General features: G+C 31.6%; 1 protein-coding gene across 6 annotated transcripts; it reads left to right on the forward strand.

The window, feature by feature from the left end:
- The first annotated feature begins 7,383 nt into the window (after positions 1-7,383).
- LOC129920684 (segment polarity protein dishevelled) lies at positions 7,384-21,305 on the forward strand. Of its 6 annotated transcripts, none has more exons than XM_056002164.1 (13): positions 7,384-7,520; positions 8,525-8,892; positions 9,033-9,102; positions 16,836-17,400; positions 17,483-17,562; positions 17,633-17,756; positions 17,816-18,055; positions 18,133-18,306; positions 18,368-18,457; positions 18,526-18,600; positions 18,673-18,759; positions 20,500-20,571; positions 20,822-21,305. In XM_056002164.1, the coding sequence occupies exons 2-13, from the start codon at positions 8,711-8,713 to the stop codon at positions 20,839-20,841; spliced, it is 1,779 nt and encodes a 592-aa protein (XP_055858139.1). In that variant the 5' UTR covers positions 7,384-7,520; positions 8,525-8,710; the 3' UTR covers positions 20,842-21,305. The 6 variants fall into 6 exon arrangements, with proteins under 6 accessions (XP_055858139.1, XP_055858142.1, XP_055858140.1 ...); XM_056002165.1 differs by lacking the exon at positions 7,384-7,520 and adding an exon at positions 8,188-8,348; XM_056002163.1 differs by lacking the exon at positions 7,384-7,520 and having other exon boundaries at positions 8,188-8,892.
- The last annotated feature ends 456 nt before the right edge of the window (positions 21,306-21,761 follow it).

Genomic DNA, 21,761 nt, shown 5'->3' on the forward strand with positions numbered 1-21,761 from the left:
TTGTCTTTTTATACCATGTGTATACAAGACGTCTACTTGCTGAATTATTAGACCCAGTTCACATTTGTATGACCGATTTAAAGATCGAATTGAATCTGAATTGAAATTTCAATCCAGGTATATGACTATACCAGATCGAGGAATCGAATTGAAATAGAATCGAAAACACAATTTTTATTTTTAATATATTTACAGTAAAATAGAAAAATCTAACCAAAAACAAAGTGCAAGTAAAACTAGATATCATAATACATACATACAGTGAATTTGCAAATAAGAAGACAATCACACACAATTTCCACCATAAATTATATCTCGAGTATTGAATTCGTTAGGTATATATGCATATTTTCGATTCGATTCAGCTCCCCGAGTCGGATCGGATCGACAAATCAAGATTCAATTCGATACAGGTACCTATATGTATACCCTGCAAACCAAACCTCAGTAGTTTAGGGGAAATTACAACCACCAACAAAGTCTATAATTTGTAGGTGTATGTGTTTCCTTATTTACCAAAATCTCTCCCCTCAAAATATTGTAGTTTTGTTTCTCCTGAAAAAAATAAACTCTTTGGTAAATGGGAGGAAAAGAGAGCGATGTATGCAATGCACAAAGTTTTGTCTCTTTTGTAATGGCGGCGCGCCATTGATTTGACTTTTCCTGCATTTTATATTTTCTAGTGAAACCTTGATAGCCGCAGCAACATATTCGTTAAGAAAAAAAAACATTTCTGTGCTCCATTTGATAGATAAATAGAACAATTTAACTTAAAAAATAAATAAAATCTTCTCAGTGTTATTTGTGAAAACTATTTTCTAAAAAAAAACAATCTACCGCACAAATTCTTCGGCACGCCACATAAATTCCACCACCATTTCCACCATCAAAATGCACAGCCTCAGCCTTGTGCATTTAGAAAAAAAATGACACAAAAACAACCACCAATTGATTTGGAAAATAAAGGTGTGCTGATTATAAAATTGATAGATTATAAAGTTGTTGATTTTTCTGTCTTTTAGTGGCGATCAATTCCAGACATCATTGACTGAGTTTACAGCAGCTTCAGCCTTGAGCATTTAGAAAAAAAAAGGCAAAACAAGATACAAAAACTACCACCAAAGTGCAGACTGCAGAGTATTTTTTTTTTTTTTCATTTTTCTCAACTGGCCAGGCCACAGTGGCGTGCCCAAGGATCTTTTTTTTATGTATTTTGTTTTCAAAAAAAACTATTTTGTGTTTTTCCAATAAAATATTAAATAATAGTTGTTTAAAAGAATTGTTTGTTTGTTTTGAAGATTTTTTTATTTTCAGATGAAATTAAAATATGGATTTTAGCAGTACGGATATAAACCCATGAAAGTGCTCCAAATAAGTACTTTAAAAGTACAAGTTTCAGTGCTTTTTCTGTAGGTAAAAAAGTACTGCAAAATGTACATCAGAACCACTTCCAGAAGTGCTTCGCTGATGCACTTTTGAAGTACATTTGTCTGTACTATTAATGGAGGGGAAATTTATTTCATCTTGCATGCAAGAAAGAGATAGCTGCTTCACGTATTCTTATATACAGAAAGTATATAACTGAGTTTTTTCCCGGGCTCCTATCTTTTTTCAGTGGAAAAGAAGTACTTCTTTTACGTACATATTTCACCGGTTTTTTCTGTAGTTCTGCGTTTGCTGGGTATAGACCTAAATCCTGATTCAAATCGGATTCAAATCGCCATACAAACGGGGTAATTGAGTCGGAAGCAGATATCTTCGGATCAAATGCTAGAAAAATGTTTGGTTAACAGATATGAGTTCACAGTAGACAGGTCTATGAATTCAGGTAAAAAAAAAACAATAATCTATTTTTTTTAAGATTTCCGAGAAAAAATCAAGGCTAACTAACCCCTTCCATACCATAACTACCATATTTCCAATTCCATCGAGTGATACATCAAATGAAAGGTCTTTCCCTGCAAACCAAACCTCAGTAGTTTAGGGGAAATTACAACCACCAACAAAGTCTATACTTTGTAGGTGTATGTGTTTCCTTATTTACCAAAATCTCTCCCCTCAAAATATTGTAGTTTTGTTTCTCCTGAAAAAAATAAACTCTTTGGTAAATGGGAGGAAAAGAGAGCGATGTATGCAATGCACAAAGTTTTGTCTCTTTTGTAATGGCGGCGCGCCATTGATTTGACTTTTCCTGCATTTTATATTTTCTAGTGAAACCTTGATAGCCGCAGCAACATATTCGTTAAGAAAAAAAACATTTCTGTGCTCCATTTGATAGATAAATAGAACAATTTAACTTAAAAAATAAATAAAATCTTCTCAGTGTTATTTGTGAAAACTATTTAAAAAAAAAAAACAATCTACCGCACAAATTCTTCGGCACGCCACATAAATTCCACCACCATTTCCACCATCAAAATGCACAGCCTCAGCCTTGTGCATTTAGAAAAAAAATGACACAAAAACAACCACCAATTGATTTGGAAAATAAAGGTATGTGATTATAAAATTGATAAATTATAAAGTTGTTGATTTTTCTGTCTTTTAGTGGCGATCAATTCCAGATATCATTGACTGAGTTAACAGCAGCTTCAGCCTTGAGAATTTAGAAAAAAAAAGTCAAAACAAGATACAAAAACTACCACCAAAGTGCAGACTGCAGAGTATTTTTTTTTTCATTTTTCTCAACTGGCCAGGCCACAGTGGCGTGCCCAAGGATCTTTTTTTTATGTATTTTGTTTTCAAAAAAAACTATTTTGTGTTTTTCCAATAAAATATTAAATAATAGTTGTTTAAAAGAATTGTTTGTTTGTTTTGAAGATTTTTTTATTTTCAGATGAAATTAAAATATGGATTTTAGCAGTACGGATATAAACCCATGAAAGTGCTCCAAATAAGTACTTTAAAAGTACAAGTTTCAGTGCTTTTTCTGTAGGTAAAAAAGTACTGCAAAATGTACATCAGAACCACTTCCAGAAGTGCTTCGCTGATGCACTTTTGAAGTACATTTGTCTGTACTATTAATGGAGGGGAAATTTATTTCATCTTGCATGCAAGAAAGAGATAGCTGCTTCACGTATTCTTATATACAGAAAGTATATAACTGAGTTTTTTCCCGGGCTCCTATCTTTTTTCAGTGGAAAAGAAGTACTTCTTTTACGTACATATTTCACCGGTTTTTTCTGTAGTTCTGCGTTTGCTGGGTTTTTAGCTCTATTCATAACTGAAAACCAAAAATTCTAAGAGGTCTGGTTGCTGAATTATTTGCAATCGAAATATTTTTTTTCTTACATTCTGAAGTAAATATTTTCGGATAAAAGACATTCAGGTAAGAAAAATGCAATTCTATTTTTTTAAGATTTTCGAGAAAAAATCAAGGCTAACCCAACTAGCACAACAGCTTCTATAAATTGAGATCTCGCAGGTACTACTTTTTATACAGCTTGTATTGAGCTTGCTTCAGAATTTAATTGCTTATAGAAGTTCGAACTTGTTTAACAACTTCTAATAAGTTGTTTAAATACTGTTAAAGAAACTTAAACGAAAAAAGCTTGTTTTCGGAAAAGCCTGCTTAACGAATTTATACAAGCTTTACAGAAATTACCAAGTTTAGTATTTGATTTTTGGTTTTGATATTGAATAATCTAGCTCGGACACTTTTTGGTTTTGGCATTGAATAATTTAGCTCAGACATTTTTTGTTTGACATTTCTGCTATTCGAACTGATTAAGATTTTAATTTCATTAATGAATATACTAGGATGGCCGAGTGGGTTGAGTGGCGGACTGCCACCAAGTAGGTACGAAGTTCAATTCCTGGGTGTGGTAAACAAAATTATATACTTTTAAAATTATTATCAATATATATACTAAAAACTAATGGAAAAATATATATAATTTCAGGTAAAAATATAAAATTCATGATTTAAAATCAAATAAAAACCAGTAAAAAAGGATTCTTTTTTGTTTTTGTAGTTGTTTTTTTTAATTTCGATAAGACATGTATTAAAGAGCTATACAAGCTCTTCCGAAGCTATCTGTCAAATCTCAAAGCTTCGGTAGAGCTTCGGTAAAGCTTCGTTTAAACTTCTTATAGAGGGTCAAACTTGTATAACGTTCTCCTTTTTCCATGCCCAACAACCTTACTAAAGTTTAAAAGAAGCTGAAATGTAGCTTTTGTAATACCTTAACCGAAGCTGAAATGTTAGTTGGGAAGACCCCTTATTGCCATAAAAAATTTCAAACATTTCTTCCAAATCCATCGAGTGAGACATTAAATGAAAAGTCTATTCATAACTGAAAACCAAAAAATTCTAGGAGGTCTGAATGCTGAATAATTTGCAATCGAAATATTTTTTTTTTTTACATTCCGAAGCAGATATTTTTCGCTATTCATAACTGAAAACGAAAAAATTCCAGGATCCTTTTTAATTCTGTTATATTCTATGAAACTGTTATACAAAAAAATAGGCAGAGCCACTACTATTATTTTTCTTCAAGAAGTTTTTTCCACCAATCTATCTATAATATGATATAATAATAGCCCTGTTCCATTGGAGGTGGTAGTTTACTACTAGTAGATGTTTTGGTTAATCTAGTGCTATAATCTACTCATGCTCTTCTTCCCGAGTAGATACGATTTGTATTGAATTCGTTGAAAGTGCGTTCCATTGAAAATCGCTAGTAAACTACTAGTATAGTACTTTGCCACCTCCCAAATGAACAAGGCTAATATAATTTTTTTAGGGCCAGTTGTACAAATATTTAATCCGTGGATCAGCAACTCAAACCTTCTGAAATCGGAAGCATAGCTAAATTTTAGAACTGGTTCAAGGTCCATATATGTAAAAATAGCCACATTTATGCTTGAACCGAAGTTGACACGCAGCTAATCCGCCGAAATCGGTGGGTTAAATTCCTGAAGCTGACCCACGTTTGTACAACTGGCACTTAGAGAACTGTGATTTTTCACTATCTTCTCAAGCCTATAATACTCAAATCGAAACAAATTTAAGCACCCATACAAAATCTCTCAAAATTATAGCTGAGATTAAAATGTATTTATGAATTTCAGCCGAGTTTGTGCGATGCTCCAGTGCATAAATCACATTTTTGTACCTGTCACAAATTAGTGCACGGATAAAAAGTGAAGAAAAAAAAATGTCAGCTGAAATTCAGGTGTCGATCTGCATACTAGACTGTTTCTTTACATCCAAAATGAGTTTATTTCGAAAATGAGGTAAGTTCAAATTTCATATTAAATTCTTTTTCTATACGATTTGATATAATTTGCGAAAATATCTCATTTGGGATCTAGTGAAAACAGCGCACGAAATCCATGGGATAAGAAAAGAAGGCGTATGATCAAGCGAAGAAAGTTTGTAACGAGAACTGTCAGATGAAAAAAAAAAAACGATAGCTTATTATGTTTTAAGCCTGGTACGCTGCTCGCGCTAAAATTTAGCTGAGATAAAATTCCCATACAAGTTATCGATAACTTGTATGGGATCCATTTTATCTCGGCTAAAAATTTTCGATAATTTGTATGGGAGCTAAAATTTAGCGCGAGCAGCGTACCAGGCTTTAGACAGCTGACTCATTGAAAGTGTTGTCATGGAAATTGTTGTTGCTTTTGATTTAAGGCTTATACTACGTTTCCACCTACCCTAAATCCGAGATTTAGCTAAGTAGATTTAGAATAAAGGCTTAACTACATACACCACTTTTTGAAAAAGTACAAAAGTGAAAAGATTTTTTTTCTGGATATCGCAATTGTTTTGTGATAAAGAGTATACAAATTGTTTTTTAGACCAAAAAATAAGCTTTCTGCATCATTTGTTTTAGTTTTTCATCACAAAAAACTATACAAAAATGTGTTTGAAAATTTTCACTTTTGTACTTTTTCACTTTTTGAGCCAATGTAGTTAAGGCTTAAATCTCGAGATTTATTTTAAATCTACTTCGCTAAATCTCAGATTCGTTTTCAGCTACCTTAAATCTAAGATTTTCATCTACTTTCAATCCGAGATTTAAGCCTGGTACGCTGCTCGCGCTAAATTTTAGCTCCCATACAAATTATCGAAAAATTGTATCTGAGCTAAAATGGATCCCATACAAACTATCGATAACTTGTATGGGAATATTATCTCGGCTAAAATTTAGCGCGAGCAGCGTACCAGGCTTTAGAATCAAACTCGAGATTTGTGCTAAATCTCGGATTTAGGGTAGGTGGAAACGTAGTATTAACTACATTCACCACTTTTTGAAAAAGTACAAAAGTAAAAATATTTTTTTTTTCTCGCAAGCGCAATTTTTTTGTAAAAAAGAGTAAACAAAATGTTTTTTGGACGAAAAAATAAGTTTTCTGCATCATTTGTTTTTATTTCCCAGCCCGAAAAACAATACAAAAATGCGTTTGAAAATTTTCACTTTTGTACTTTTTCACTTTTTGAGCCAATGTAGTTAAGGCTTTAACCAAATTAAATGTCAAAAACTAATTACTCTATTTTGTAAAATGGCGACTCTTATGATATTACCTTCTCTTCCTATAACCTTGTACGCAGCTCGCGCTAAATTTTAGCTTCCATACAAATTATCGAAATATTTTATCTCAGCTAAAATGGATCCCATACAAATTATCGATAACTTGTATGGGAATTTTATCTCGGCTAAAATTTAGCGCGAACAGCATACCAGGCTTATACCATGATTCGAATTGATATAAATTTGCGAAATTATCTCATTTGTTATCTAGTAGGCGTTTTTCTTGTTTAGTTCTTAACATTCTGATTTCTGAGAACGCTCTGAACAGCCTCTGAGCAAAGCTTGTTCTGATCGCTCTGAACATTATTTGTCTATTTATTGTCTGCTCTGCTCAGTTATTTTATTCTGAGCCCATCGATCGCTCTCTGAACAAGCTCAAAACACGTTCAGAACTAAAAAATAAATACAAATTTGAAGTTCTGAATGTTCAGAGGTAAAAAAACAAATACAATTTTTTGAGAGTTCGAATCTGTTATGAACAACCTAGAAAAACACCGTGAAAACAGCCTATTTCTGCGCATTTTATCTACCATTTCAACTCGACTCTATAACCCTACATGCAACGTTATTAAATTAATCTAATTCAATCACTCTTCAATCTTCCATGTAAATGCTTATAATTTTCTTTTCTTTTTGCTTTTGTTTCTGTCGTTTCTCGTTTCTCTGTTGGTTTTGGTTGGTTTCTCCCGTCTGCTCTAGCTTACAAAAAAAAAATAAGAAAAAAAAGAAAGAGAAAAAAAATAAAACGCATCCACCCAACATCAAACGCTACAAACTTGATATTGTCGATTATTCTTTTTTTTTTAATATAAATTAAATCAATCTATCCCCATATATTAATTAATTATTAAATTGTTTTTATTCAACAAAGTGATTAATAGAACAAAAAACAAAAACTTTCGGTGCCCCACAAAAAAAAAAAACGAGAAAAAAAAAGAAAGAAAACTTTGCTTTTGTTTTCCTATTTTTTAATGAAGAGTATTTTAATGCTTATAAAAATATGCTGCTTCTGTTCCTCCTCCACACGCCTTCTCTACTCTTCTTGTTCTCTTGTCGAATTGTGATAAACAGTTAATTTAATTTTTTTTTTGTTATACATAGTTAATATGGTTGTTTTCTTCTTCTTTCTAAATATTTTTATTAAATGCATATAAAATGTTTAAAAGAAATTTTACACAAAAATTTCAAATGAATTTAAATGTTTTGCGGTTGCGGGCGTGATGTGCATTCAATTATTATTCATTTTTTTGTCTTTTCTCTTTTTTTTTTTTTTTTTTTGTTAATTCAAACCAAAAGTATTTGTATTTTGTGTGTAGGCAAGAAGTTGATTCTCCTCACACATAAAATGTCAATCTCAATATCAGAGTGCAATCTTCTGCTGAGAGAAGGCAAAACCTATGATGATTGTCCACTCGGCTGATGATAGCGCGACAGAGTCAGAGAGACGCAACAGAACAATCAGCAGAGTAGGAGAATTCTTAATTAAATGGCTGCAATATAGAATCATCTCTCATCGTCTGGTTCTGGTCTGTGTGTGTCTCTCTGTATTCTCTGTTTTTTCTTCTGTTCGCACTGTCTACAGTCTAGAATTATTATAATATTCTATTTTTTCTTCTTCTTCAATTTTTTTTTTTTATATAGTTTAATGAAATGATTAATGAATTAAAATAAAAAAAAAAAAAGAAAGAAATTTACAATAATTCCGCAATGTTTACAGAAAAAGATATATTTAATAAAACAAAACTTGACTATTTCTATAAAATTGAGATGCTTCCCAGTGGAAATGGAAGTGGGAAGGGTTAAAATGTAGAGGAAGAGTAGAGTGGAACAGAATAAGAATAAAAAAATTAAGTTTAAAAGAATCAAATCGAATTCGAATTGAATTTACACGAGAACAATAATAAAAAATAATTTTGTTGTCCAAAAAAACAAGGAAAACATTTTTTTATAGTTCATGTGTGTTGTTGTTGTTTGTGTTACAGATGTTGCCGACTCAATAGTCAACCCCTCTGAGGGGCTCCTTAATACAGCTACAAAATATAGTTCTATTAGAGCGACAAATCAATAAGACAAAAAAAAAAAAAAAACATACAAAAAACGAAATAAAATCCTGTTTCAAAACGTAAAAAATAAAAAGAAATACTGTCAGGACACAAAAAACACAAATCATGGATGACAAAAATTGCCAAGAAACCAAAGTAATATATCATATAGATGACGAGACAACACCGTATCTTGTTAAAATAGCTCTGCCATCGTCGCAGGTCACGTTAAAAGATTTCAAAATGGTACTGAATAAACAAAGCAATAACTATAAGTATTTTTTTAAGTCAATGGACGCCGATTTCGGGTGAGTTGATCTTGAAGATTTCCAAGAAGCTGTGAAGCTTCAATATCGTTCCCTTATCGCTTCCCTTAAAAAAAAAAATGTGTGTCAGGTTTTTATTTCATTTGTTGTTTTTTTTTTTTGTTATTTTGATTGATTTGTAGAGTTGTGAAAGAAGAGATTGCAGATGATTCAACAACACTTCCTTGCTTCAATGGACGGGTTGTATCGTGGGTAAGTACCAAAAAAAAAGTCCTTATTATATACTATATAAATATATCGATTTAGTTGTTTGTTTTAATGTTGTTAAGAATATTAAAAAAAGTTGCAACAAGTCCAAGATCCTAAATGTTTGCAGAGTTTTTTTTTTTAAAGAAGTCCTTTGAGGAAACTCTCTCGTCTGACCCTCTCTGATGTCTCTTCAATATGCACATTTAGAAATTAATGAATTTTTCAATTACTGACTCTAAAACTAAGTAATCTTGGATTTAATAATAATTTTTTATTTTAATGGGATATCCTCGTATCTAAAAAAAAACAAGCTTTATATTGTAGTATTTCGTAATATATGTTTGAACCAATTTATTATCAATTCAGGCGTCCCTCAGGGCAGCCATTTAGGTCCAATTTTATTTATTTAATGACTTGGTTTCGATCATTACAAATTCGGCTGTCGTTTTTCATGCTGATGACATTATGCTTTTCAAAAGTATTAAATGTACTTCTGATTGTTTACTGTTACAAGAAGACTTAATTTTATTTAGGAAATAGTGCAATAAAAATCGTCTTGTTCTTAATGTCGACAAGTAGTCCAGTCAAAGTGTCATTTGACCTTGCGCACAGAGGCACTGTCAGTTTTTATTTCATGGATCGATAGGGGTATATTTAAAAGGCTTAAACCCAATTTCTCACCACCTGATCATTCTTTTTAGCGGAGTTATTCACAAAAATGCATTTTTTGGGATATTTTACTTCCAAGCTTATATCTTTGCTCCAGTTTGTCGTAGACCAAAAAATAAACATACATCCTTATAATATTTTCTATCGTTGTATGTCATTTCATTGTAATAAAGTGAGTTACTACAAAATGGCAGCCAGTTTAAGTCCAATTCTAGTTGTTAAAAAAACACATTTTCGTTTTTATTTCGAAAAAAGCTTATATTATGGTTAACATTTTTCTAACCTATTTAATTTCCTGCATTTTAAAGAAAAAATCAACTCTTTATCACCAAAGATAGCCGAGCAATTAATAAATTAATGTACGAAAAACCGGTGGAAAACCACCCAAAAATATCATTTTTTGGGAATAACTCGACTTCAGAATGTCCTCCGACGAAAAATAAAGTAATTAATTGTTCGTTACCAAATTTTCTATCGATTTGGTGCACATTCTTTTTGTTTAAACAAATAAAAAGTAAATAATATTAAGTCGAAATCGTTTGTTTTTGTTTATCAAACTCTTGCCTTATTTAAAAAAAAATTAGCTCTCTACGAGCCGAAAAATTAATTTTTTTTTAAAGTTCCAAATGACCATTGAAAAACATGAGACAAATCCTCTTATAACAAAAAACAATGAAAACAACCCCTCTCACTGAGAACTATTCGACTTATAAAAAAGGGAAATTTTTTTTAGATTTTCTTATGGATTAATGCTTTCTTAAAATTATAATAACTTGGCTCCCGTGGGTCGTAGAGAGCTAATTTTTTTTTAAATTGAGAGAGAGTTTTCAAGGGGATCGCGGCAGCAGGCCAAATCGTCGGCACAAAGCCAAAACCGCTAATCTGCATTTTTTGACATTTTCACTTTAAAGCGTCATTTACTTGTTATCGGTCCCCCTATTCACTGCGTCGCGTCGACCCCTATCCTCCATCTGTTGCCTAGAAGCCTAAAATATCAATTTTCGTTACTCGAGTTTCCATAAGATTGCATGTCTTTCCAAAACTTTGAAGCCATTTTTCTCAAAACTACAATTTTGCAGATTCGTGGTTTTGGCGTTGTGCCCACGAAATATTGATACGAAATATTGATACAAAATATATATAACAACCGCAAAGCTGCGTTTGCCAGCTCAGAATACTATTCATTCTTAGCATGCCACCTGCAACTTAATCTATAAGGTTTTCTTTCAGTTTTACAGACGGTAGATCAGCAAGTTCAAACGAATTATTCAAAAAAGGATTTAAATTCCATATTAGTTCCGTTTTATCATTCAGAGTCTTGAAATTAACTCAATTGTTTCATCTCCAAATTTAATAAACTCTGTATTATGAGAGGAATATGGTAGCTAACAAATATTGATTCTTACGATGAGTTTTCTTTAAGAAGGGTAAAGAATCAAATTTGATTGCTTGTAGAGACAGACACGGACCATAACCGAAGTTTTCCGAAAATGCCAAATGCCGAGTTCAGCAACCCAAAAACCTTTACAAAAGTATATTTTGGTCCTTGTGGCAAAAATTCTGTGACCAGTGACTTAAACTTTAGATTAAGTTTAGTTTTTCTTTGGCTTATTAACTAAAACAAGATATCTCGAGCAATAAAAGAGTTTTTGAAAGAAGAATATCTGTTTTTAAAATCACTGTTACAAATTTGTTTATAATAAATTGCCTCACATAAAAACAGAACCTCGAAAACAGCCAAAATGACGTTTTTTAGCATTTTATAACTGTAATATTTCAAAAACGTAGGCCAATCAATTTAAAAAAAAATCGAGTTCAGCACATCAAAAACCTATAGAAAAGTGTATCTTGGTTCTTGTGGCAAATAAAAAGTGTTCAATTTTGTTGACCAGTGTAATTCAGCTCGTAATTTAAAAACTTATGTCAATACTTTTCCCTTTGACAGCCAACTGTGTGGTAAAAAAGATTATTGTGGACAAAACAGTGGACTTTGCAAGGCCTTGCCTTTTATAAAGCTCATTTCTCTGATCACATGTTTATCATTTAATTCTGCAGGCAGTATCTTCGAAACAAGATTTTGTCGATAAAGAAAGCAGTGTGTTTATGAAGAGTTAAGCATTTTGAGTTTAAATTTTGTAATTAGTCCTTTTTGTTGCCAGTCAAAGCTTTGCCACCATTGCTACAAAAAGCAAAACAGTTTATCCAATCCATTTCCTTAAATACATATGTGGTACAAACACTGGCCATTAGTGTAAGCAGGAAGAGCTTTACAAAATAAAATATCTAACACTGGACAAAATCCGGAGTTTTGAACAGGTACAGTGTATACTATACAGCTATTTAAAAATGCTGACATATTATAGTGTGAGCAGAGATCAGAAATAAATCTCAACCTTTTGAAAGGTTCCTTAATAACTCTTATTTGTTGTCATTTTCAATAAAGGTCATAAAATAACCTTTATTTTTAAAAATGAAAAATTTCGGTCAAGGTCTGAGAGAAACCTTTATTTTGTATTTTTTTATGTTTCGGTCAACCAGTGAGATTTATCGGTGAGAGAAAAAAATAAATCTCATCTGCAAATGTATCAATTCCAAGAGACATGGGAGTGGTGCCATATGAAAGCTTATATTCTCAGCTACCCGATAGTGGTATAATCCGGTTTTTGGATTTTTTTTCAAAATTCCGAGAAAATCGCGTTTGAAAGTTGGAATCTTTGAACGCTAAACCGCTTGAGAGCAATTTTTGGGAGTGATGCCAAATGATAGCTTGTGTCATGGGCCTACGCTTTGCACATTGTCAGATTTTTAAAAAATCATCTTCCATGTTAAACCGCCACATCATGCCTATTTTTTCAGAATCGGGCACAACTTTTTTGTGTCCTTTAAGTTCTCCCGGCTTGAGAACGCGTGCACCTACAGGGATGGGAGTTGTACCCAAATGTAGGTTAGAGTCCCCGCTACCTTTTGGCATCAAAAACATTTTTTTCATTTTTTTCAAAATTTCGAGATATAGCCGTTTGAAGCTGAACGCTTTGACCTAGATATTAGAACATCCGTCCCCTGAAATATTCGAAATTGCATTGGTTGTGCTTGTCGTCCCAGCGACTCAAATCACAGTGGAAAACCCATTTTCGTCTTTAGATTTTACTTTAAACGAAAAGAGATATTATCTTGGGTCTAAAGAACTTTGAGAGTCTATTTAGTTCATACATTATTTAATACATAAACTTAGAAAAAACATCCTTTTCATATTTATTTTTGCAATATAAAGACATTCTTGACATTCGACATTTTCCTTTGAATTGACCATTTTTGATTTATTTTCAGCGAAAACGGTTAAAGGTTGACCTTTTCCATTTATTTTTTTTGTAAAAATCTCAACCATTGAGACATATTTAAAAAATAAAAAATAAATCGCAACCGATAACCTTTATTTTTGATTTTTAAAAATAAATCTCAAACCTTAACCGAAACTTAACGAATTGTTATAAATAACAATTCGTTAATAAATATTAAAACTTGACGACAGTACAAGTTCTGGCCCTGACGGTGTACCTGCAAATCATTTCTCTTACCCACTATTTACTCTTTTTACCCACTCACTTGAGTACTCTACATTTCCTGATAGGGTACAACACAGAGCATTAAAACTGATTGGTAATGGTGCAATTACTGAATCAATAGATTCTCTTGAACATTGTCGTGCCTTTCACTCTTTTGTCGCTTTTCTTATAATCAGTGCACTAGTGAAGTTGCTAGTTGCATTCCTCCCCTTAAGAATTTTAACCGCAATACCCGACTCGCTAGGAATGCCCATAAATTCTATCTGGAACCCAACTTCGGCTGTACACTGTACGTGTTGTTCCTCTACGCGTCGACTTTGATTGTCTACATTTCTACGTAGACAATTGTGTCAAAAATGTAGACAATGTCGACAATGTAAACAATGAAGTCGACAATGTAGACAATGAAGACAATTCGTTTAAATCTGTCAATCTTGATGGTTATTTCGCGTGGTTTATATTTATATCAACTTATGAAACGTTTGTGTTGATTTAAGTTTAACATCAAAATATTCAGTAGGTACCTACTTTGTTGTTGATATATGTTTGCTCGAGGTCAATAAAGGCTTTGGTGAACTGGGTTTCCTTTAAATGAAATCTAATAAACATGTAGTTGGATATTGCACAGATGGCTGAGAGCTAATTTTATTTTTGAATTTATTTTAAATGTTTGTTTTTTTTATTTTTCTGTTTTTTTTAATAGACCTTTTGTTCGGTGTTATTCGGTAATATTTTGGGTATCATATTAAAGAGGAAGATGTCAAAAAGCAAAAACAAAAAAAAAAAAATTTCTGCCCGTTAGTGCCCGTCTAGCTTTTATCGTCTTTTATGTGAACCTAGTTTTGTGAAAATTATTGACATTTTTTTGACGAATTGATATGTTATTATCAATTAAACAAATATAAACGTGACATTTTAACTATAAAATATTTATTGATATTGAAAAATATCAGAATTCACTTCTTTTTTTTTTAGTGTAGATATCCAAAATATCCTAAAAATCCAAAATACTTTATTTATACCTAAATTCATTAGAAAAAAGCTTTATTACTGATAATCAGTGGTTTTAGTCAAGTACAACTTCATTAAGCGAAAAAAATTCTCATGAGCGGTTTTTGAAGGTAAATACCGCTATGTGCGTCGATAGATGTCGCCAGTCACATCAGTTCAAGATTTAAAAATTGTTTGTTTTACATTTTTTTTCCATTAAAAAAAGTTATTGCAAAAAAAAAAAAAAACAATGCAGAACGTGTGCATATTTATTTTTATGATATTCGTCGAATTTCTTATAATTTTGACTATTTGATCATACAATAGTTATTTCAACTAAAATATTGAAGCTAATGTAAGGCCAAATAGTCAAAATTGTAAGAAATTCGTTGGAATTGAACTAGCTGTTTGCGAGAAATTAAAATTGAAAAAAAACCTTTCCTTTCGCATCTACCGTTAAAAGCGATTTAAATAAAAATAAAATGCACGACTGGGTCGCACGAACTTGCTCTTAGAGTTAAAGTTGCTTAAATTTTTAAGACTTTTTATATAGAAATTTGGAAAAAAAACAGAATTCGTTTTTTTAAAAAATAAAATAAAATCTGAAATTAAATTGCCCTCCAAAACAAGTATGCAGTTTTGATTGATATATTAACATGCATTTTTAGAAAAAAAATTTTCAAAATCGTTATTTTTTTTGGAAAAAAAGTTTTAAAATAAAATTGGTATGCCATTTGGTAGAAATCACTAATCAACATCTAAACATAAAATTTCAAAAAAGTTCAATGTTCCGTTTTCGAAAATTTGATTTTTCAAAAAAAAATTTTCAAAATTTTTTTAAAAATCCAAAAATTATTTTTTCAAAATTTTATTTTTGGCTTATATTTAAATTATATAAATGCTTCTCCACAAAAAGTTTCGTTGAAATCGAATAAGCAGTTTCGGAGATAATCGGATTTGAAAAAAACGGTTCTATGGCAGGTACCGTTAATAATGATTTTCAAAAAAAATTTTTTTCATTGAAAGATAGAACTTAGCTTAAAACTAACATTTGAATTTTTTAAACAAAATCGTTAGAGCCGTTTTCGAGATATTTCAATTTTACTAAAATCGGTATATGACAAGTACCGTTATTTTTGGTCCAAAAAAATTAATTCCAAAAACCCCTCTGGAGAGTCACAGAATAACGCTACATACCAAGTTTGACATTAATCGGTCCATCCGTTTAGGCTGTAGCTCCTTATACAGACAGACAGACAGACTGACAGACAGACTGACAGACTGACAGACTGACAGACTGACAGACTGACAGACTGACAGACTGACAGACTGACAGACTGACAGACTGACAGACTGACAGACTGACAGACAGACAGACGGACTTCCTGGACCCACTTTTTTGGCATTGTCTACCATCGTAATGTCATGGAAAAATGTTATCTCAACTTTTTTTTTTGTACATGCATAACTTGATATATAGTACCTATATCGCAAGTAATAATTTGGGGTGGGTTTCAAATATTTTTTTTTCAAAATTCTGCAAAAAAAAAATGGGTTGGAAAATGTTTAAAAGCACATTTTCCAAACATTTTTTTAATTTTTTGCAGATTTTTTAGAAATCATCTTCTCGCAAAAATTAGCTTTCTTACTTACTTTGTCAATATTTTTAATAATTAATTTTGAATTTAAAAAAAATCGTTTAAAAAGCAGAATTTTGAAGTCACAATTTTGACCCACCCCCAAAATTTTCATAAGAAAATAGAATTTTGATTTTTTTTTGTACAAAACCATTGAGTCTTCAAAAACCGCTGCATCATCCGTCGCTGATGTCAATCCGTCCATCCTTTTAGGTTGGAGATCCTATACAGGCCGACAGACATGGGACCCAAAAAATCTACCCTTCAAAAAAAAATCCTTTGAAACACCTGATTTTAAATACAAAATTTTCATACACTCAGCACTTTACAACTCTAATCTAAATCGAATTAAATTTTTTAACACATAGTTTTCGACTCATGTTTCTTTTGTGTGTCGCCAAGATTGTTAAGAAACTTCTCTTCAAAAAGCAAACTCTTTACCATTTGTCGTTTTCTACCCACGTCATACCTAGTTATCCTCTGGATTTTTCTTTTTCAATTAAACTAAAAAGAAATAACAAGCTGACAATAACATGCTTTAAATTTGCTTCCACATTATATTCCACCGTCCACATAGATTCGTTTTTGAATTGTAATTATCAAAGCAGGCTTCATTCTTCTCTTTGAATTGGATATTTGACTATCTCCTCAAAGCTTGAAGACAAAAATCATGAGTCATCTGTACGTGATGTCTCCCATCAGCTGTTAGGTTAGGTTCATCCTTCACTCAGCCGAGCCGTTTTTTCTTTTATTTAGTATTCAATCACTTAAAAATTAAAATTAAGCTAATCGATTTCTCTTGCAGTTTTAAAATCTATTTTTACAAACATAATATTAAAAATTAATATAACTCTCTTACTCTACTTTTATAATCTAGCTGGTTTCTGCTGATGGTTCCAATCAATCAGACAATTGTTCGGAGGTACCAACAAGCGAAATCGACAGTCGCACATGCAATAATCCACGAAATCAAAAAAATTTAAGTGGTTGTGGTGGAGGAATGATTGGCGGTGTTAATGTTGGTGTGGGAAATATGCAAAATACAGGTGCAGGTGGCATGGTTGGAGGTCTAATGGGAGTTGGTGGCATGGGCGGGGGTGGTGTTAATGTAGGAGTGCCCAACCAATTAATGCCTCCATTAACCTATCAATCTGCATCAGTGCTATCGAGCGATTTGGATTCAACAAGTCTCTTTGGCACAGAGAGTGAGCTTACCTTAGATCGTGACATGACAGAATGCAGCAGTATACAGCGACTACAAGTACGAAAGAAACCACAAAGGCGTAAAAAACGAGCTCCCAGTATGTCACGAACGTCGAGTTATAGTTCAATAACAGATTCGACAATGTCATTGAATATAATTACGGTTTCCATCAATATGGAAGCTGTGAATTTTCTAGGAATTTCAATTGTGGGACAATCGAATCGAGGAGGAGACGGAGGTCCGTTCGATATAAATTCATTGTTTCGATTATTTGTTATTTTCTAAATTGTTTTTCTGTTTTTGTTTTGTTTTACTCATAGGAATTTATGTTGGAAGTATCATGAAAGGCGGTGCAGTTGCCTTGGATGGCCGCATTGAACCCGGTGATATGATTTTACAGGTAGATTATAGTGGTCATGGTCTGGATGTATTTTATATTAAATGATGATTTTGTTTTTATTTTGTCAAAGGTTAATGATGTAAATTTTGAAAACATGACAAATGATGAAGCTGTGCGAGTTTTGAGAGAAGTTGTTCAGAAGCCCGGCCCGATAAAATTGGTTGTGGCAAAATGCTGGGATCCAAATCCTAAAGGTTCTTGTTGCATAAAGCGTTTAATGCCTTACATTTGTTGATAAATTTATTTTGTGTAGGATACTTTACTATCCCTCGTACCGAACCTGTCCGCCCCATTGATCCTGGTGCTTGGGTTGCTCACACACAGGCTCTTGCGTCACATGATAGTATTATACCCGATATATCAGAGCCAATCAAAGAGCGGCTAGATCAAAACAACTTGGAAGACGTTGTCAAAGCAATGACAAAACCAGATAGTGGACTAGAAATTCGTGATAGAATGTGGCTAAAAATAACTATTCCAAATGCATTTATAGGTAAAATAAAAAATTTTGATTTGTCGAATCATTTAATAGTATTTTAATGTGATTTTTGTTTGTTTTTGAAACTTAAGGTGCTGACGCTGTTAATTGGGTTTTGGAGAATGTCGAAGATGTACAAGATAGACGCGAAGCAAGACGGATAGTATCATCAATGTTGCGAAATAACCTAATAAAACATACTGTTAATAAATTAACATTTTCTGAACAATGCTATTACGTATTAAGTGATGGCAAAAAACAAAACTGTAAGATGGCAATACGATTTTGTTCTTCAAATAAAATTTATATAATATTTAAAATTGATAGGTCGATCCACGGTTAGTCTTGGTGACTCCGAAAGCATCACCAGTGATATTGCCCCTCTGCCTAATCCTCCAATCTATATGCCATACTCAGGTATGTTTACATCTCATTTTTTTTTATTGTTGTTGTTGATTTAATATTGTTTTTTTTTTTATTTTAAGCCACTTATAATCCAAGTCATGGTTATCAGCCAATTCAATACGGACTTACTGAAAGGCACATTTCGTCAGGTATTGGTATTGATAAATCATTCTTGTCGAACGTATTGGTCTGGTAATTTATTTTCTTTTTTCTTTTTAATTTTTAAGGGTCAAGTAGCTCAGATGTTCTTACGAATAAAGATATTTCAGCTTCACAAAGTGACATTACATCAATAATTCATCAAACAAACCAAAGTAAGTCATACTCCAAGTCTATTTAAAATATGAAAATTATAAATCTCGAAAGACGCAATCTTGAATAATAATAATTTCGTAAACCAAGATATTACGAATATCTAAAATTGTATGGGTTCTTATATAAATAGCCACGTTAGCGTGAAGAAAGGAAGTCTCGTAAACTCACCCATCATGTAACTTTATATAATCGTATATGGCCCTGATCAGAAGACATCATTGTCATGAATAAGTCCCCTTCACCTTAGTCGTTCAGACACTTATAAAACTTCTAAAGCTATTTTGATTTGCTGGCTTTGCGGAATAACTGAAATGAAATTTCATGCATGCACAAACATTTTTTAAGATTTTTCTTTTTAAGCACTGCAAGAATTCCCTGAATGAGAAAATGAAGACAAGTTGTATTGTAGAGATTCAAATCTCAAACCCCGCACAAAAATATGATGGTCTGCCACAGGGCTCAGTTTTGTTTCCGAATTTCTTTCTCTTACATATTTTTTATAAATAACCTCTTTTCTGTTACTAATTCATTAAGGGGTTTTTTCATGATAATATTCTTAATTTTTAATTATTCGTTCTTGGCTTCATACCTATGCTCTTTATCATATCAAGATCTGATTTTAATAGCTAGCATTGCCCAATGGGAACAAAACACCTCTTACAAAAACTCAGTGATTGTCAAACAGAAATCTAATAACAATTTTTAACTATATGCCTGTAGGACCTTTTGAGCATTAGTTAGAAGGAATAGAAAGATAGAAAATAGGAAATTTTTGTTGGGACATTAAATTGAGAAATAATATAATTTTTATCTCATATTTTTCCACGGGTGGCACTGGGGATAAATTTAAGAATTCCGCCTAAAATTGGGCTCGAAACCACGCTTCTAGGTTAGCAAGAACTATATTCACTGAACCTATTTATTGAACATAGTGCTGTAAATGTTAAATACTATCATTGAATAATTACAAATAGAAGTAGACACCCTGCAAAACAGCCGCTATTTATGCTGGTGGCGTTAGTATCACCCGATGAGGTTTGTGTATTAAATAATTAAAAAAAGGTATTTTTAATGAAGGTTTTAAAAAATGATTAGCTGAGATCAAACTCTATAATGCAGTTTATCTTTCTTCCGGTGCCGTTGGCGCATGAGTTATCTGCCACAATGGAAATAATTAAGTACCTTGAGTAACTCATAGCTCTGTACTTTTGTAATTAGACCCCTGTATCAAAAAAAATAACGCTAAAAATCAATAGTATTATCAATCAAAAAAGAAAACTTAACAATTCATGCTTTGAAAACATAGTTTTTATTTTTTCAAGGACAAAAAATGAAAAGAAAGAAGTTACAGTCTTACAGTTCGTTATAATTATTTTGTTCCATACTTGGTACTGTCTCCTCTAGCGCATATGACATTTTGAAGTCGTCTTTCAATTCCACGAATTCAGTTTTAAAGGTCTTCTTCTTGTATCGTGCATCTGAATAAACTCTGGACCCGATTTAAGTCCAGATTGGCATACTAGCAAATCTCTTCCCAAACCTTCTCCATATAGATTTCATTCCGTCCCTTGACTTACTCTTGCCTCATCTAAAAAAAAAACCATGATAAATATTTTAAATATTTTTTTTCTTTAGAATAAATAAGGTGTGCGTTAAATTTGAGAATGATTATATAAATTATTTTTAACAGCGATATCCTTATAAACAACTATATAAATTTGTAATGAATTTCTTTGCAGTGACCATTACAAACGGTTCTAATAAATCATCAGGATCTTCCAACCGTGGGAATACTGAGCAAGATGTTTCGGGTACTCAATACTAAACAGAGTTTTCTTTTTCTTTTCTTATCAAAGTTTCAGTTTTCTCTTTTAGTTTTTTTTTTTGGTTTCCTTAGTTTTCCATTCCTTAGATTTTTTATTTAGTTTTTCTTTTGTTTTTAATCATCACATTATTATGCTTAATTTTCTTCATTCCCTTTTTTAAATTATTATTTTTTGTTTTGTTTTTTTTTAATCCACCACTATTTTTAACATTCATTTCGTTTTATTTTATTTTCAGTATTTAATTACGTGTTGTGAGTTTTGAAAAAGAACAAGTCTACATTGGAAAAAAGTATATAATAAATATAAAAAAAAAAATCAAAATAAATGAGCAGGATACCTACACAGATATACATTTTTTATATATTTAATTGACGTTTTCTACTTCAATTTTATTCTCATTCAACTTAGTTTAGAGGAAAACATATAAAAAATGTAGTATTTTTGCAATAAAAAAAAACCAAGGTAATTGTATTTTTGTTATTTTTTTTTTTTTTTTAATTTTACCAAAAAGCCATTGAATTTCAAGACTATAATTTATATTTAATTTGTATTGCTTTGATACATCAATTATTTCGAATCAGAACATTTTGAAAGTTGGTGGTTATTAAGGATTGATATGAGTTGGTTGAATCTTCTGCAACGTTTTGCAGTAATTTTGAAATAAATTAATGAGATAAATTAGTATGAATTGCAAATTTTTGCTAAATTTTTCAAATTTCAAATTTCAAATTTTTTCCATAGATAGAAATGTGTCTAAAAGTTGAATTATATTTGCTTTTGACCACTTGCTCTTTGATGTGACCCTACGATTGTAGATGGTAGATTGTTTTGATTGAAAATTTTATTTTGGTATTAACAATTGATGCGTTTAAAATAAGACAATAAATAGAACTCTGATGATTTGAAATTTTTGTCCCGTCAAATGATCAAAATTTTTCAGACTTGTTTTTTTTACTAGTTTATAATGAAGGTCACAAGTACACAAGCATTGAATATTCTCAGTACTTCAATTCAGTTATGTTTCAATTAACTTCTTAATTAACTAATCAAATTGTTTATCGTGACGTCATAACGTTGAGATGACAATATTGAATTGTTAGAATTTTATATTTTTTAACAACTTCCAATCAATTTTTTATATGAGATTAAACGTTTATTCTTCCAAAGCCACTAAT

Source organism: Episyrphus balteatus, chromosome X, assembly GCF_945859705.1.
Source record: "Episyrphus balteatus chromosome X, idEpiBalt1.1, whole genome shotgun sequence".
Lineage (NCBI taxonomy): Eukaryota > Metazoa > Arthropoda > Insecta > Diptera > Syrphidae > Episyrphus > Episyrphus balteatus.